This window comes from Emiliania huxleyi, assembly GCF_000372725.1.
Source record: "Emiliania huxleyi CCMP1516 chromosome Unknown EMIHUscaffold_163, whole genome shotgun sequence".
Taxonomy (NCBI): domain Eukaryota; phylum Haptophyta; order Isochrysidales; family Noelaerhabdaceae; genus Emiliania; species Emiliania huxleyi.
In genome coordinates this window covers 176,331-193,783 of record NW_005200951.1, presented here as the reverse complement: position 1 = coordinate 193,783, position 17,453 = coordinate 176,331, and the positions used below count along the sequence as shown (strand labels likewise).

At 66.1% G+C, this 17,453-nt stretch overlaps 3 protein-coding genes across 3 annotated transcripts; 1 reads left to right on the top strand and 2 right to left on the bottom strand.

The window, feature by feature from the left end:
- The first annotated feature begins 7,080 nt into the window (after positions 1 to 7,080).
- EMIHUDRAFT_441758 (hypothetical protein) lies at positions 7,081 to 9,296 on the top strand. Its single transcript, XM_005785167.1, has 4 exons — positions 7,081 to 7,423; positions 7,518 to 7,826; positions 7,907 to 8,388; positions 8,530 to 9,296. The coding sequence occupies exons 1-4, from the start codon at positions 7,085 to 7,087 to the stop codon at positions 9,221 to 9,223; spliced, it is 1,824 nt and encodes a 607-aa protein (XP_005785224.1). The 5' UTR covers positions 7,081 to 7,084; the 3' UTR covers positions 9,224 to 9,296.
- Positions 9,297 to 13,555: 4,259 nt separating this feature from the next.
- Positions 13,556 to 14,335, bottom strand: EMIHUDRAFT_230389 (hypothetical protein; the record flags this gene model as incomplete). The annotated part of the gene is made up of 3 exons (XM_005785166.1): positions 13,556 to 13,610; positions 13,687 to 14,038; positions 14,131 to 14,335. The coding sequence occupies 3 exons, from the start codon at positions 14,333 to 14,335 to the stop codon at positions 13,556 to 13,558; spliced, it is 612 nt and encodes a 203-aa protein (XP_005785223.1).
- A 563-nt stretch (positions 14,336 to 14,898) lies between these two features.
- EMIHUDRAFT_441756 (hypothetical protein) lies at positions 14,899 to 15,694 on the bottom strand. The gene has a single exon (XM_005785165.1). The coding sequence runs from the start codon at positions 15,613 to 15,615 to the stop codon at positions 15,160 to 15,162; it is 456 nt and encodes a 151-aa protein (XP_005785222.1). The 5' UTR covers positions 15,616 to 15,694; the 3' UTR covers positions 14,899 to 15,159.
- Positions 15,695 to 17,453: the final 1,759 nt, after the last annotated feature.

Sequence of the window (17,453 nt, the reverse complement as noted above, 5' to 3'; positions counted from 1 at the left end):
CACAGCCACGACGCGCTGACCCGCCAAGGCCTCGATCTTCTTTGGCTGCCACTGGTCCTCCTCGTCGCCGTGGCCCAGCTGGCCCTGCCCGCAGCCCCAGGACCAAACGGCGCCGTCCGCGGAGAGAGCGAGGCTGAAGGTCCGTGACGCCGCCACACCAATCGCGCGCGCGCCTCTGCCGTGGAGCGAGGGGAGGCGGGTCGGCGTCTTCAGCTGCAGCACGCCCTTGCCGTGGCCGAGAAGGCCTATGCGGAACCTTGCCTCATCGTCCTCCTCGTCCTCCTCGTCCTCCGCTGCCGTGCCGCACGACGAGAGCCGCCCCTCGCCGTCGATGAAAACGCTGTGCTGTGCGCCCGCCGCCAGCCTCGCCGGCGGGTTGGACTCGCGCAGCAAGGCATAGACGCACAGCCACCGCACGGCACAGCTCTCGCCCTCTGGCTGCGCCGGCAGCTCGTAGCCGGCCTCTTGCAGGCGCAAGCGGATGCCCTCCTCCGCAAGCGAGGCGTGGAAGAGCAGCGAGACGGCCGCGACGCGAGCGATGTCGGCGGGATCGCAGCGAGAGAAGGCGCGCAGGAGAAGCTCCGTGGGGAGGTCGAGGAGGCGGACGGGCGGCAGCGTGCTCGGCGGAGCCGCGGCGGTGGTGGCGGAGGCGAGACGGCGCGAGCGGCGGCGCGGCAGGGTGGACATCGCGAGAAAAGAATGAAGGATATATTTGCCACTTTCCGCACAAACATGGCACCGAACCAGCTGAAGCTCTCGACTCGTCGACCGAGCTCTGGACGATGCCGACCTCAAACCACCAGCGCCAGCAACGACGTGCCACGGCTCGCCGCGCCGCTGTTGCGACCGACGACGTGCCCGACGCCGTCCCGCGGCCGAAAGGAAGAGGCCCGCGCAACCACTTCTGGGACCCGCGGCCGCCGGGCGTGCGGCGGCACAACGAGTCGAACGAACCGAACCAGCGCAGAGCGGCGCGTCTCGCGAGCGCCCGCGGCCGCCACGCCGACGCCTCCCGCGGCCGACGGTGGTCGCGAATCAACGCGGCGCGGTGCAACGAGGCCAAGTCCTTCCAGGCTCCCGCCAGCAGCGCCTCGTGCCGTGGGCTGCACGGCCCTTCGAGACGGCCCGGGGGGCGGTGAGAGACCTCTCCCGCCGGCATGGCGCACTATATCACCCGTAGAGGCCTCTCTATAGTCGCCTTTTGGCACCTCCTCTCTCCACGCCGCCGATTAGACCTCGCCGCATCGCATCGCCCCCTTCCCTGCCCCGTCGCCCTCCTGAGCTCTCCCTCCTTCGCTCCAGCCATGCACAGGACAGCTGGGCCATTGGCCCGCGTGCCAGGCGTCCGGGACGGCCGGGTATCGGCTCCGTACTTTGAGCCCTCTTGGGCCACCCTCGCGTCCACCGGCCGGCAGAGCACCGCTTGGGCGACTCAGACGGCCCGCCCGACCAGCGCGTTCGATCGTGCCGCCCCCACAGCGTCAGTGGCGTGCGTGGGGTGGCAGGCGGCGTCAGCGCAGCCCCTCGTGGGGGTGCCCACCGCTCTCCTCTCACCGCTCCCCCCCGCCCGTGGCACCCCACACACTCGTCCCTCCTCAGGGGCGCAAGGCGGCACGGCACGTTCAGCGCTTGCCTCGGCCCACCTCGCCTTCACGCCCGCCACCGCGACCAAGGAGGTGGCCTCGGCGGCCCAGATGAAGCCCGTGCGGCTCGTTTGGGAGCCGCATGCCGTCCCTCTCTCGCCGGCGCTGCTCACCACGACCAAGCCTACGCCGAGGAACCCGTCGCGCCCGTCGCTCACGAGCTGGTGGCTCGCATCGACCGAGCCGTCCAGCTTTCTCACGCCCTGCCCACGATCAAATTCGAGACGACCAACATCCGACCACAAAAAAGGCCCGCGCGTGCTGCGCGGGCCGGCGAGCGACTAGCGAGCCAACCTGCTAGTTTTAGAAAAGGGGTGAGAAACGAATCTTACAAGAAAACTCCCTCGCACAACACTGGGCACAGGACTGGGCACGGGACTGGCGCGCACTGGCACAACACAGGCAGTGCGCGAGAAAAGAATTTTAGAACCTGGGTGAGAAACGAATCTTACAACAAGACTCCCTCGCACAACACTGGGCACGGGACTGGCGCGCACTGGCACTAATTTTACAACAAAACTCCCTCGCACAACACTGGGCACGGGACTGGCGCGCACTGCGAGAAAAGAATTCTTAAAAGACAAGCCTCTCAGCTCTCTCACAGCACACTGGCACGACAAGGGTGCGGACTGGCGCGGACTGGCACACTCACCGGTGGTAAAAAGAATTTAGAAAATTCCCTCTCGCACGAGACTAGGCACGGGACTTGGCGCGCACTGGCACTAACACAGGAAAAGAAGCTGGTAACTCGCGCTGTTAGTTAGGCAGGACTCCTCGGCGTGTCGGGGGTGCCGTTGCCATCGCCGTCTGGGTCGAGGTAGTCGGGGATGCCGCGTCACTGTCCGTGTCGGCCGTGCCCTCCGCCGGCGGCCCTCCCCGCCTCAAAGTACAGCGCCCTCTCTCGCGCGTCTCGCATGCATGTGCTGAGGGAGGGTATAGAGGATGTAGAGTGTAGAGCGCTGTAGAGCTGTAGAGATGTAGAGCGCTCTGGAGCGCTGTAGAGCTGTGTAGAGCTCTACATCCGCCGCGGGACGAGGCGGGTGCGTTGTAGAGCGATGTAGAGCGCGATTTTGTTGTAGAGTTTGTTGCAGAGGAGCCAAACCGCCGGGAAGGCAGTGACTTAAAGGTCGAGTCGCACTAATGGGGTGTCTCCGAGCTTACTGGAGCTCTGATGGACGGCCCTAACTATCCCTGACACACAGAGAGTCACTCTGACGGCACACAACACCCTATAACTGCGTCATGACCAGCCTGCCATGCGCCGGTGCCGCATTCGTCGCAGTGCTTCTTTAGCAGGCGGTGGACTGTCGGCTGCGAGGACGGTCGCATTTGCGCGAGGCGAGGCGAGCATTCAGACGCGTTGCATGCGCCATGACTCGCGCCAGCGCGTGCGGGAGCTCCTGGCTGAGCGTTGAGTCCAGGCGAGTTGCGCTGGCCACTATCGCTACGCCGACCCGAGCTGACGCGCCGAGGCGCCGGCCAGTCGCAGCCAGGTCGCAGCCGTGAGGCATGCCACAGCAGCAGAGGCACCTGCCACCCATTGGGCGGGCAGACAGAAGGCCAGGGCAGCACTGGCACCTCTACATCGCTCTACAACGCACCCGCCTCGTCCCGCGGCGGATGTAGAGCTCTACAGCTTACAGCGCTCTCCATCTCTACATACAGCTCTATCTACAGCGCTCTACAGTGCTCGGTCACTCAACCATACCACCTCCGGGAGGCGGCCCCCAGGGCTCATAGACTCGGTCGGGTGCCCCCAGATTGGCACTCACATGCGTGAGTGAGTGAGTGAGTGAGGGAGTGAGTGTGTGTGTGAGAGAGAGAGAGAGATCCCTTCTCTGTTTCTTTCGTGTGTGTGTGTGTGTGTGTGTGTGTGTGTGTGTGTGTGTGTGTGTGTGTGAACTCATGCGGGGGCCCGGGGTGGTGCGTTTATCTGAACTCTCATGCTTCTCATGGTTGGTCGCCTGCTATCGGGGAAAAAATAAAACCCGTGAGACCTCTGAGGTATGGCTTCCACCCCTCCGCCTTCCACCGCCCCGGGCACCGGCGCGGGGGCGAAAACACGCACTCTCACGGGCCAGCCGCCTCCCTGACGCCTTCCCCCCCCTCGGGCGGAACCCCCGCACGCGCGCCCCTGACATTCTCAGCCGTAGCGAACAAAAAGTCTGACGCCGCAGGGCGCAGTCGCACAGCCTGAGTCTCTCTCATATGCGCGCGTCCCGACCCCCGATCACGGCAGGCGAGCCGCGGGAGGTGATATGGCGGGCAGTGTTTCTCTTCCCGACCTCATCAAGGCGATACGAGGCCAGGTATCTGCTCTAGCGCTCCTCACGTCGCTTTACTATTTCGCGGCGCCATGTCTGCGACCGGCCGCGCGGCCTACGCGCCCCTCTGTTCACTTTGATTCCCTCGTCACCGACGCTCCCCACCGAGACGCGTCGAGAACATATTTATAGTGCCCCGTAATCGCGCTCCGAGGCCGCCATGAGGGGGGAGGGGACTGCGCTCATGTCAGTCCGGATGCACGGTTTGCACACTCGAGGGTTGGGGGAACGCGTGCGCGGAGCGCGCGCCGCGCGCGCGTGCAGCGCCCTCCCTCAAAGCACGTCTGACCACCCTGCGCGCGCGCTCACCGCCCTCCCCCGTCGCGCGCGCGCTCTCAGTCTCTGTCTCTCTGTCTCTGTCTCTCTCCTCTGTCTCCAGCGTCCCCCGCCCCCCCCCCTCCCCCTCCCCACCCCCCATGCGCAGATTCCTAACGACAAGTGCGACCTGCTCGAGGATCTCGTGCAAAAGCTGCAGCGGCGCCAGGTGCGCCTCAACCGGCAGGAGTTTCTGCACAAGGTGCGTGCCACTCCCGCGGTAGCATCACAGCACCACTCCCCAACCCCAAACACGCCCCTGTGCCGGCCGTGCGCGCGCAGGTGCGCGACATCGCGGGCGAGGATGCGCCGGCGCTCCGCCAGGCGCTCAAGCAGCTCGCGAGTGACAAGGCGCCATCCAGCGGCGGCGCCTCAGAGCCCGGCGCCTCGGGCAGCGGGGTGGGCGGGCCGGGTCCGCCCGGCGCCTCGCTCGCAAACGGCCAGGGCGTGCTCGGCGGCGACGGCGCGGGCGCCGTCAAGACCGAGGCGGGGCCGTCGGCGGTCAAGCAGGACGTCGAGATGACCCCCGTCGGGCAGGACGGGCCAGCCGGCGCGACGTGCCAGCCGTGCGGGCCGATGTCCACGCCGGCGAAGCCCGGAGCGGCCGCCATGGCAGGCGTGGCGGGCGCGATGGCGGTCCCGCCGGGCGCGATGCCCTCGTGCAGCTGCGGCGCGCCGCACTCGGCGGTCCCCTCGGCGCCCGCGACTGCCGGCGCCGGGCCGAGCGGCGGCGGCCCGTCGGGCTCCGCGCAGCCGCAGCAGCGGCAGCAGCAGCAGCGGCTCGAGGTGGCCGCGGCGGCGGTGCTCGTGCACGCGGCGAGCTGCAGCGACGCCAACTGCCCGGTGCCGCACTGCAACAAGATGAAGAAGATCCACGCCCACTTCCTCGAGTGCACCACGACGGACTGCGCCATCTGCAAGAAGCTGCGGCCGCTCACCTACATCCACGCCAAGCACTGCCACACGGAGCCGGGCCAGCAGTGCGTCATCCCGTACTGCGCGCGCGCAAAGAAGGAGCTGCAGGCGCTGATGCAGCGCAACCAGAGCGCGGCGCGGGGCCCCGGCATGGGCATGGGCATGGGCGACGCGCGCGCGCCCATGCAGATGATGCCCGGCGGCGGCGCCGCGATGGGCGTGGGGGGAGGGATGGGCATGTACGGCGTCCCCGGCGGCCTCGACAACAGCAGCGTGCAGGCGCAGGCTCACTACCTGCTCGTGCTTGCGCACGTGATGAAGTGCGCCAACGTCAACTGCTCCGTCACCGAGTGCGCCGCGACCAAGGCGCTCGTGACCAACCACACGCGGCAGTGCCGCGCGGGCGACGCGTGCCAGTACCCGCGCTGCGCGCTCTCCAAGCGGCTGATGCGGCACCACCGCGAGTGCCCCGACCAGAACTGCCCCGTCTGCCTGCCGCTGCGGAGGCGGCTGCAGGCCGCCAAGATGAACGTGGCGGCCAAGCCGCACCCCGAGGCGGCGCAGCGCAAGAAGGGGGGCGGCAAGCGGCAGCGCAAGGACGACGAGCACGGCGACGAGCACGGCGACGCGGCGGGCGGCGCCAAGCGCAAGCGTAAGGAGGGCGTCGGCGGCTCGAAGAAGGGCAAGCACGCGGCGGCGGCGGCCGAGCACGAGCAGCACGGCATCGTGCAGGAGGTCGACGTCCTCGAGGCGGGCTTCTCCGTCTCGGTGCACTACGCCTCGCACCGGCGCTCCTCGTCGGCCGATGCCGGCGGCGAGTGGCGCCCGGGCACCGTGGTGCGGGCCTACCTCTCGGCGCAGAACGGCGAGCCCATCTACGACATCATGATGCACTCGGGCGTCGAGGAGAAGGCGGTGGCGCACGACCGCTGCCGCATGGTCTGCAACGTCTGCCTCTCCGACAAGCGCGCCTTCAAGCCGCCGCCCATGTTCTGCGAGAAGTGCTTCCAGGCAACCTCCCTCCTCCACCCCCCCCTCCCCGCCTCTTCCACCGCCGCTTTCCCAGTGCCCTCCATGCCGCCTCGCCCTCGCCGCCGCCGCCCCCACGACCGCTATCCTCACCGCCGCCTCCCCCCACCGCCGCCTCCCCTCACCGCCGCCTCCCCTCACCGCCGCCTCCCCTCACCGCCGCCTCCCCTCACCGCCGCCTCCCCTCACCGCCGCGCGCAGGCCATCCACACGCGCTGGTCGTACTGGGAGGAGTCGGGCGACGAGGGCGGCGTCAAGCTGTGCAAGCGGTGCTTCAGCGACCTCAAGGCCACCTCGACGGCGGACCGCGTGCTCTCGGAGATCGCGCACCGCAACGTCAAGATCGACAACTTCCTCGAGAAGAAGGAGAAGGATCGGCCAGAGTACGTCGACAACTGGGTGCAGTGCGACGAGTGCCACAGCTGGCTGCACTGGACGTGCGCCATGTACAAGGGGGAGGACACGCCCGAGGACTGCCTCTTCTTCTGCGGCAACTGCCGCCGCACGCGCGGGAAGACGCTGCCCAAGGAGCTGTGCGTGGCGCCCTCCGAGGACCTCGCCGAGACGGTGCTCTCCAAGAAGCTGCAGGACGGGCTCAAGAAGGAGCTCGCGGCTTCGGGCGTCAAGGCGGCGCCCGTCACGATCCGCGTCGTGTCCAACATCGACTGCTTCGCGAAGATCGCGCCGCCGCCCCCGCTGCCCGGCACCGCCGCCGCGCACTCGGCCGCCAAGAACGGCGCCAAGGTTGCGCTGCAGAACGGCAAGGTTGGCGGGCGCGAGTTTCCGTACCGCTCAAAGTGCATCCTCGCCTTTCAGCGCATGCAGGGCGGCGACGGCCCCGAGGTTTGCTTTTTCGCGATGTACGTGCAGGAGTACGGCTCCGAGTGCCCGGAGCCAAACACCAACCGCGTCTACATCTCGTACCTCGACTCGGTGCGCTACTTCAAGTCGGCGCCCGAGGGGCAGCGCACCACCGTCTACCACTCGATCCTCATCAACTACCTCGACTACGCGCGCGGCCTCGGCTTCGAGCACGGCCACATCTGGGTGTCGCCGCCCAAGCAGGGCGACGACTACATCTTCTACGCGCACCCGGAGGTGATGCTGCAGAAGCGGATGGGGCTGCTCAAGCTCAAGGAGTGGTACGAAAAGATGCTCATCATCGCGAAAGACAAGGGGGTCATCGCCGATTTCCAGGAACGCCCTTTCCCCAGCCCGCCCCCGGGAGGCCCCCGGGGCGCCCCCCCCCCCCCCCCGGGGCGCCTTCCAACACCCCCGTGTCGGCTGTCAGGACATGCTCGACGCGTACAAGGACATCGAGTCGGCCTCCGACATCCCCGTCTTCTCTGGCGACCATTGGGCGGCGTCGATCGCGCTCAAGATCCAGGAGCTCAAAAACAAGGAGAAGGAGCTCGCCAAGAAGAAGGGGGGCGGGCACAACGGCAAGGGGAGCAAGGCGGCGAGCGGCAGCGGCGTGCACGCCGACATCAAGCAGGAGGAGGCGCTCCTCAACCAGATCCAGGAGGAGATGCGCTCGATGCGCAACCACTTTATCGTCGTGACGCTCGCCGAGCAGAGGCAGGCCGGCAAGCGCAACAAGGTGCGCCTCGCCCGCGGCTCGGCGCCTCGCCCGCGGCGGTGCACGGCCGTGGCGAGAGCGCGTGGCCGCGCCGCTCGCAGGTGGTTGACCCGGTGCCGATCATGTCCAACGAGTTTGTGGACCAGCGGTCGTCGTTCCTCGAAAAGTGCCAGATGTACCACTGGCAGTTTGACGAGGAGGTCAACGCGGCGCACTCGACGCTCATGCTGCTCTACTACCTGCACGGCATGCACCGGACCGCGGCGGCCGCGCGCCAAAAGGCCGCCGCCGCCGACCTCGCCGCGCGCGGCTTGGGTGGCGCCGGCGCGAGCAGCGAGCAGCAGCAGCGCAGCCGCTCCTCCAAGATCGAGATGGCGATGCAGGACTGGACGCAGCTGCTCAACCACGCCAACGAGGCCGCCGCCTCGGAGACGTGGGAGCTGCCGCCCGAGGAGCTCTTCCTGCGGATCCTCGCGCAAATCAACAAGTCGAAGCGCGACATCCTGCAGGAAAAGTATAACCAGTGCCGCGACCCGTCCACGACCGCCGCCACCCGCTCCGTCTTCATCCGCGTGCTCAAGCGGTGCGCGCGCCGCCTCGACCCTGACCCCACACGCTCACCCGACGCCACCCCGACCCGCACAGCCACCCGCCGCCCCCCGGCGCGCACCCCGGCGCGCGCGCGCGCACCCGGCCCCGACGCGCCCCCCCGCCGCCGCCGCAGGATCGCCGAGTCGTTTATGTCGTGCCTGCACAACATGCAGGCCAACCGGCAGCTGCCGAACGCCGCAGCCTCGTCCGCCGCGGCCCCCGCCGCCGCGAGATCCGCCCCCGCCGCCGCTGCTGCGCGGCCGCCCTTGCCCGCGCCCGGCCTCGCCTCCGCTGCGCCGTCAGGACTTGCTCCGCCGCCGGCCAGCCCAGCCGCCGCTGCCGCGAGCGGCGCGGCGCCTGCTCCGAGGTTCGCCCCCGCCCCCTCGTCTGTGTTGGGCTCTGCTCCTCCCACGCTGCCGCCGGCCACCCCGGCCACCGCAGCTGCTGCGGCCGCCGTCTCCAGCGCGGCCGCCGCGTCCACCGCCGCCGCCGTCGCCGCCGCCGCTGGCGGCATCGGCGCGGTTGGCTTGCCCGGATGCGCCGGCGCCTCTGCGGGCGCCCCTGGGCCCCCGGGGCTCGCCGCCGCCGTCGCGTCCTCCGTTGCGGGAGCTGCGCCGACGCCGGCCACCCCTGCCGCAGCTGCGGCGGCCGCCGTCGCCGCCCCTGCCGCTGCCGCTGCTCTCGCGCCTGCTGCTGCCGCGGCGCCTCCTGCTGCTCCGGCGCCGCCCGCCGCTCCAGCGCTTGCTGCTGCCGCTGCCGCTGCTGCTGCCGCTGCTGCCGCTGCTGCCGCTGCTGCTGCTCCGGCGCCTGCCGCAGCGTCGCCGTGACGGGACAAGGTATCGTGTGCGGGGCACAGCTTGGTGTCTTTTGTTCGTTGTAACTCTTCTCTCTCATAAATCGCCGATCAGCGCGCGCGCGGCTTCCACAGCTTTGGTTTGAGGCTTTGAGCACTCGTTGTGCGCGTTGCGGTTGCGCCCCCCCGCGCTTGGGGAGGTCTCGCGACCCCCCGCGACTCCAAGAGCGTCTAAGCTCTATCCTCTAAGCTCTATGACGTCTTTAAGGTGCACCTTATCCTTAAGCGTCGTCTCTCATTCCAGTTCGCGGGGGTGGGTCTCGCTCAAACACACAATCACAAATCTAATGAAGAGAGAAGTCATAAAAGCAGCGCGGCATCCTCCGCCGCGATGAGCTTGTCCAGGGGCACGGGCGGCCGCTTCCACACCTCGCGCTTGGCACGTCCCTCAGTCCTCGCGTCCGGTGGCCGGCCGGACGCGACGCTGAGGGGCGCGCCACAACACAGTTCGCCCCCGCACCCGTCCGCGTCTCTGCCGGTCACGCTCCAGTGGATGGACGTCAACGCGCCCGGAGACGGGCACTCTTCCTTCGGCTGGCACGGATGCAGTGGCAGCAGGCCCCGAGTAACGGCGTCTCGCCTTTCCGGGGGTGCGGTCGGCCCTTCAGCCGAAACCTCGAACGCCACTGGCCCCGGCGGCGTGCGCATGCCAGGTCCGTCCAAGATTTTCCAATCGGGCCCCACCGCCAGAGGGCTGGCCTCGGGTGCATGGCGAGCCCCTCTCGCGACACCCTGCCGCCTTTGAGCCGACTGCGGAGGCGTGCCGGTCAAGATGTCGTCATGTAGCCAGGAAGCGCTGCTGGTGTCTTGGCCTCGCGGGCCCCCGTGGTCGGCCCCCGCCGAGCCCGCCGTTTCGACGCGCGAGCGCGGTCCGTGGCGCATCTCCCATTGTCGGCTTGTTGGACGATGTGGGTGCGACGCGTCGCCGATCCCGCCCTCAGATCCAAGCTTATGCGCGCGCGACCGAGCCGCGGCGGTCATCTGCGCGGCCTTGGCAGCCTCGAGCCTCCGCCCTGCCTCCTCGGGGTCAATCTTGCTGGCCGCCTCGATGAGCTCTGCCGCGGAGGCTCGCTCTCGCTCAGCCGCCTCTCTGGCCTTGTGTCTCCGCACGCGCTCCCGCGCAGCCGCCTCTGCCGCTCTCGCCACCTCTGCCGCTCGCAACGCGTCCTGCTGTTTTGCAGCCGCCTCTTCTGCGCGCATGCGCTCCCGCTCCTCCCGCTCCAGGGCCAGCTTCTTGCTGAGTGAGCTTGCGACCTGCCTCCGGTGTTCCTCGGCCTTGCGGCGTGCGTGAGCTCGCCTCTCGGCTGCTGTCACCTCTTCTGCTTCGGCAACCCGCCGCTCGGCAAGCGCCTTTGCCTTCAGAGAGGCCTTTGCCGCCTGCAGCCGCTGGACCGCCTTTGCCTGCAGCGAAGCTGCCCGCTCCTTGGAAGCCGCAGCACGCGCCTGCACGGCTGAGGCTTGCTCGGCGGCCTGCCTTGACTCGGCCTTTTGCCGCCGCAAATGAGCTCTGACCCTGGCGCGCGCATCGGGTACCTCGCAACCTCGGCACTCTCGTGAGGCTCCCGGCGGTGCTCTCTTTTGCGGAGCCGATAGCATCGCTGCAGAGGCCGGCCGCCGCTTGAGCGGCTGCGCAGGCAGCCGGATCCGCGGCACGCTAGCAGCGCGCACCCTCAAGGGCGACTTGCTGAGGGCGAGCAGCTCTGTGGACGCCTCTGCATCGCCGCTGAGCAATGCTTGAGCTCGCCTGATCAGGGCGGCGTCTTGGGCGTCCAGTCGAGAAAGAGCCGAACCCAGAGCCTCCGCCACCTCGAGCGAAGACGAAGACGGGTGCGAAGGTGGAAGTTTGGACGGGATTAGATCTGCATAACGTGGCGACAGGAAGTCTGAAATCTTCCCTCCTCGCTCCACCTTTGGCATCGTCGTCAACCATTCTTCAATCGAGGCCGGTTGGCGGGCGGCAGCGGGAGAGAGCGTGGCCCGTCGTTTGTGATGCCGCGGACCTGTCGCAACGGATGCGGCGGCCGGCGGCGGCGGCATCCGCGAGGGCGGCGGCCCTGTGGAACCAGAGCTGGCGTTACTGCGCGGTTCGCGTTGCTATCGAGCGTTGTGCGTGTCAATCCCACAGTACTCGCCCCCCCCCCCCCCCCCTACCCTCCTCGACTGCATTCACTTCCTACATACATATGTATGTACTTTTAGCTTAATGGGAGAACAGGGAGAACTCACTTCCCACATACATGTACTTTTAGCTTAATGGGAGAACAGGGAGAGGGGGTTGTGTTCTCTAGGCCCCTAAGGGCCCTCTCTCAGTGTAGAGAGAGATTTTTGAAAACCAACAAGAAATCACGCCTTTCTCACAGTGAGTTGGGCTCGGCAGCTTGTCAGCCCTCAGCCGAAGCTGGGGCCGGTCCCGTAGCCGTCTTCTCTCAGTGTATGTAGTTCTTACGAACGTACCCGAGCTGAACTGCCTGCCTGGCGGGGTTTGCGATGCTCGAGTTGCGATGAGGAGCGACACCGAAGGGTAAATCTCGGGGGGTTAGTACTCGTAACCACTCCGGATGCGCATTTTCCTGCGGGCGGAAAGAAATACAAAACGCGTTATTGTTGGCTCAATGCACAATGGCTAGAGCCAAACGCCACAAAAGGGTGCAAATGCGCTTTGTGTGAGGGGCCTGATATACATACACTTTTACAAATGAGTACAAATGGACGCTGACTCAGAAACGGAGAGGCTCGAGCAACAACTCACACCTTCCCACACTTTCAACTCACAAAAGGAAGCACCATCGACACACATGCACGCAGGTGCGCGGTGTTTGCATACACCATGTACATGTCCAAGCAGAACGCTCGGCAGAAGTTCAGCCCAAGGCCCTAGCTAGCCCTTTGTGGCTGCAGCACCGGGTGCGGTGACCTTCCACATGCCCAGAGCACGCGTCGTTGGCATGCAGCACGGACTGGCAGAGCACAAGCCACTGCGCGGAGTCAAAGTCAAAGAGGGCAAGACTGCCACGGGCCATGCAAGCCAAAAGTGAGAGCAAAGTGGTCAAAATTCGGTGCTTCGTTGTTTGCTCCTACGGTTGGTAGAGCACCCCGCACGCTGCGCATGAGAGTACGTTTGAACCTTGCGCACCTCCTGATGGTACTAGCAGGCGATGGCATTGACTGCACCGGTAGAATCGATCACTGAAAGCGGATGTAGGAAGTTGGCCCTGGTCCGACTGTTGTATAACACTCACGTGCGACTGCGGCTGCGGTGGCTGCGGCGGCTCCGGCTGGGGAGGCTGAGGCTGCGGCTGTGAAGGCGGCGGGTGCTGGATCTGAGGTTGGGAAGGCTGTTGCTGGGGCTGCGGCGGCAACGGCTGCGGAGGTTGTTGCGGAGTAGGTCGAATTGACGTTGGATGAAGAGGCAGTTGCTGCGAGGGCGGCTGCGGCGAGGGTTGCTGCGACGGCGAAGGCTGGGGCTGAGGCTGCTGCGGCGATTGCTGCTGAGGCGAGTGGGTAGGCTGCTGCGACAGCAGAACCAGTGGGTGTTGCGGCAGCGGCTGCTGTTGCTGAGGCAGCTGCGGCGAGGGCTGCTGCAACGGCAGAAGCTGGGGCTGCGGCTGAGGCGATTGCTGCTGAGTCGTTTGGGGCTGAGGCTGCTGCGACAGCAGCACTAGTGGGTGCTGCGGCGGCGACGACAGCGGCTGCTGTTGCTGAGGCAGCGGCTGCGGCGAGGGCTGCTGTGACGGCAAAGGCTGGGGCTGGGGCTGCTGCGACGAGTGCTGCTGAGTCGTTTGGGGCTGAGGCTGCTGCGACAGCAGCACTAGTGGGTGCTGCGGCGGCGACGACAGCGGCTGCTGTTGCTGAGGCAGCGGCTGCGGCGAGGGCTGCTGTGACGGCAAAGGCTGGGGCTGGGGCTGCTGCGACGAGTGCTGCTGAGGTGTTTGGGGCTGAGGCTGCTGCGATGGCAGCACTAGTGGGTGCTGCGGCGGCTGCTGTTGCTGAGGCAGCGGCTGCGGCGAGTGCTGCTGCGACGGCAGAGGCTGGGGCTGCTGCGGCGATTGCTGCTGAGTCGTTTGGGTCTGAAGCTGCTGCGACGGCAGCACTATTGGGTGCTGCGGCGGCGACGGCAGCGGCTGCTGCTGCTGAGGCAGCGGCTGCGGCTGCTGAGGTAGCAGCTGCTGCAGTTGCGTCTGCTGTGTTTGCTGCGTTTGCATCGCAAGCGGCTGAGGCGGTGCATGTGACTGCTGTGCTTGCGGTGCGGGCGCGAGGGACGCCGGATGCGGCTGCTGCATCGTCAACTGGTGCTGCAGCGTAGGGGTCAGCGGCGTTTGCCCTTGTGCTTGCATCTGCGCATATCGCTGGTAGAGTTGCTCCTGGTGCTGCATCTGCGGGTACATCAGATGGGCTGTTTGCGGCAGCTGCATTTGCTGCATTTGCGGTTGGTGCAACATCATCTGCGGACTCATCTGGGGCTGAATCGGCACCGGCCGCCCGTGTGGATTCAGCGGAACGGCGGCGGCGTAGGCCGCCTGCCCCCCTGATAGGTGCGGCGAGTGCATGGCGGCCCCATACGGTTGGGCCGCTCCCGCCAGTTGCGCAGAGTACTGCGTTGCCATGGCAAAGGAGATGGCGCGATCCATTCGCTCCTCCAGAGCCGGCGGCCCACGTTTGCGGCCCACGCGCGGGATGCAGGGAATCCCACGGTCCACGCAGTTGGAACATGCGCCGCACTTGAGCATGACGCAGCGGACTCGCCTCTTCATGCACCCCACACACGCCGAGTGGCATCGCTTCCGCTCTCCTGTGCGCGAGAGGGACAAAGGTCAGACGCCGCTCGTCTGCGGCACGTCTAGCCGCGGCGCTACTAGAGACGAGCTACGCGGCAGTGCGCACCGGAAGGGTAGTATGACTCCTTCTCAATTGGCTCCAGCAGATCAGCATGGGAAAAGCGCTGGTCGCCCTCATCCGATCGGGCGCGGGCCACGAGGCTGCTCCCTGTCACGCCGTCGCCGTCTCCAGGCTCAGAATCTGAGTTCTCGGCTCGCACCTTGAGGCCGACCTTTGGCACTGATTGCACACGCTCATGCTCCAGCGACATGTTGTGGCTCCAGAGGGCTGGTTGGCGCACGGTTTCAAGAATGCAAACATGCCCTCGTTGAGTTTTGCCTTCAACTTTACTGCGTTTAGGACGTGATGCGCGTTATTGGGGACGGACGCTGTACCGATGAATGTTGTGCGGACGTCCGCCGCGCAATAACGCTGTTCCGGGAATACGCGCTTACACCAGAACGAACGGAAAAAGGCACGGGCAGGGTTGAGTTATGCCCGGGACTGGCAAAACTCATCGTCACAAACGGCTGTGACTCTTTTGTTGCTCTTTTGATGACAACATTGGGGGAAAGGGGGTGGGGGGGGGGGGGGGATTTGATGCTCTCTCTCTCTCTCTCTCTCTCTCTCTCTCTCTCTCTCTCTCTCTCTCTCTCTCTCTCTCTCTCTCTCTCTCTCTCTCTCTCTCTCTCTCTCTCTTGTGTGTGTGTGTGACGAAGGTCGAAGCACGAAGGTGGAGGAAGGAACTAGAGCGGCCGAGACCCGAGTCCGAGTACCGAGACGGCGTACTGCAGCACACGGGGCGTGGCGGCGCGCTCGCGATATCGCGGTACGTACATATCTCCGGCCGACCGCTCTTTCGAATGGTCAAGCACATGCACATATACGGGAGAACTCAAATCCAGAACTTCCCAGCGTGTCGAAGCCGAGAGGCTCTGCCGCGTCTGGACCAGCGACAGCGGTGACAACGCGAATGCTCGCAATCGCACGGGCACCCCCGTGAGCGGCGTGTGTCCGCGTGCGCGAGTGCCTGCGACAGCTGGAGCGCCGAGCTCCCCTCCCCCTCCTCTCACAGCCTCGCCCGTGGCCGTGCAACTAGATCTCGCCCGACAAACTGATGCGATGATTTGTGAATACGCTGGTGTCCACGCCGTCCTCATCGGCAAGCGGCAGGGGCGGGGGTGCGTCCGGCGCCTCCGGCTTGTACCACGTCGTCTCCTTCGTGTGCACGTTGTAGTAGTATGGCCTGCGCGTCGCATCGTCGATGTACTCAATCCAGCCATGCGGCAGGATCCCCTTCTGCAGGTTGATGGCACTGAGGCCGGCCTGCTGGACAACGGTCGAGCCGACGATGGCCATCAGCTGCTTCACCGCCGCCTCCGCCTGAATCTCGCGCGCGGCAAGCCTCGACAGCAGCGAGTCGAGTTCTGCCTGGTGCTCGCCGCCGACGCAGAGCTTCGTCTCGCGGATGAGCGCAGAGCAGGAGATGAAGATGGTCTTCTGGCTGCCACCCGGCTCGCTCTGAGACTCTCTCCGGGTCCCGCCGCCCATGAAGTAGAGAGCGGTTGACGGCACGATCAGGGCGAGTCGCTTCGTACACTCTCGCCGCCGTCCCGTCCGCCTATTGGTCCGCCTATCGGCTAGCACAAAAGAATTACACGCGCTTCGGCCACTTCGACTGGCACTAACACAAGTTAGCTCCCTGCACTCGAGCGCCCTTCATAATTCTTTTGCCTTGTGTACCTGTGTTAGTGCCAGTGCGCGCCAGTCCCGTGCCTAGTGTATAAATAAATAATTGGTCCGCCTATTGGGAGAGAGAGAGAACCGCGCCATTCGCTCTCACCCGGCGACATCGACTGGCACTAACACAAGTTAGCTCCCTGCACTCGAGCGCCCTTCATAATTCTTTTGCCTTGTGTACCTGTGTTAGTGCCAGTGCGCGCCAGTCCCGTGCCTAGTGTATAAATAAATAATGCAGACATCTCCAGGAGAGATAGTCCAGGAGGATGCATTCACGCCTCTCTAACGGCGTCGACTTCCCGCTGGCCGGACAAGAGGCCAGCTTCGGCCGACAGAGCCCTCTCCCGCCCACGCCGCCGCTCGGCACCCCCATCGTTTGAGGTCACGAGCTCCGGGCCACCGGACGAGCACCTCGCGGGCATCCGATGCTGAGCGCCGAAAAGAATTTTTAGTCTGATGTAAACGCGGGAGCCGCTGAGCGACCCCCGCGAGGTCGTCTTGGCACTTAGGTCTTAGCTCCGTGCACTCGACCGCTTCGCCACAGGCAAGCTAATAGCAGCCCGAATTCTTTTGCAACGAGAGTTGTGTCGTGCGGCGCTGGCAGGTTTACAAACAAATATCAGGTTTATGGCTTCAGCTGACTTAGAGGAGAGGAGCCGGCTGGAGCGAGAGTAAAATACGGCCATCGGTTTTTTCTCAATTCTTTTTCGGCGTGCCGGCGGCATGAATTCTTTTTCGGCGGCGTGAATTCTCTTCTCCGGCATGCCGAGAAATTACGCGAGAGCAGAAGCAGCCGGGGACGGCCTAGGGCGGAAACGAGGAGGTGGCGGAGGCGGAGGCAGAGGCAGGGGGCGGAGGAGCAGGAGGAGGAGGCGGCGGCGGAAGCGGAGGCGGAGGCGGAAGGCGGAGGCGGAGGACGCCCGGATGGAGGCGACGAGGCAGCCGAGCGGAGCAGGGAGGCGCCCGAGCCGCGAGAGGTGCGCTCGCGCCTGCCGGAGAAGCTGAGGCAAGCTTTGCGTCAAGCGGGAGCGGGCTGGCGGAGGACACCCCGGCGGCGGGAGCGGCGGTGACATGGATACGCCCTGCGTGCTGAGGGTTTTGGCATTTGCGACGGCGGCACAGCTTTTTGCGAACGCCCTTACCGCCAAGCCGCGGCCGGTCAAGGCACTCGCGGCAGGTTCCGCATTGCCTCCGTAGCCAGGCAGCCGGCGCACTCACGGCACACCGACACCGCGGGCCGGGGGACCCTCGACTCATTGAAGCCCGTGAGCTCTGGAGCGCGCGAGCAAACCCGAGGCACGAGAGTGCGGTCGTACCTCGCCCACGTCCCCCCTTGCCCGGGGGACGGCGAGGGAACCCGCCATGCTGGGGCGAGCCTTTTGGGAGCAGCGTTCAGCTGTTCCCACAGCAGGCTGGAAGTACCTCGCCAGGCCACCGGCGATTTCTTCTTTATAGCGCAAAATAGCGGCGGCGGACTTGAACAGATTTCTTTTGGGGGGGGGGGGGGGGGGAATTCGCGCTAGACGGCACACATCGGGTTCGCTCACAAGAGTGGGCTGCAAGAGAGGGACGATCATTGGCTGCGCTGTGGGACAGTACACACACACACACACACACACACACACACACACACACACACACACACACAC

Coding starts and splice junctions, on each gene's coding strand:
- EMIHUDRAFT_441756 (XM_005785165.1), bottom strand. CDS start 15,615: ATGGGCGGCGGGACCCGGAGAGAGTCTCAGAGCGAGCCGGGTGGCAGC.
- EMIHUDRAFT_441758 (XM_005785167.1), top strand. CDS start 7,085: ATGTACGTGCAGGAGTACGGCTCCGAGTGCCCGGAGCCAAACACCAAC. Junction 7,827..7,906: donor AGGCCGGCAAGCGCAACAAG/GTGCGCCTCGCC, acceptor CGCCGCTCGCAG/GTGGTTGACCCGGTGCCGAT. Junction 8,389..8,529: donor TTCATCCGCGTGCTCAAGCG/GTGCGCGCGCCG, acceptor CCGCCGCCGCAG/GATCGCCGAGTCGTTTATGT.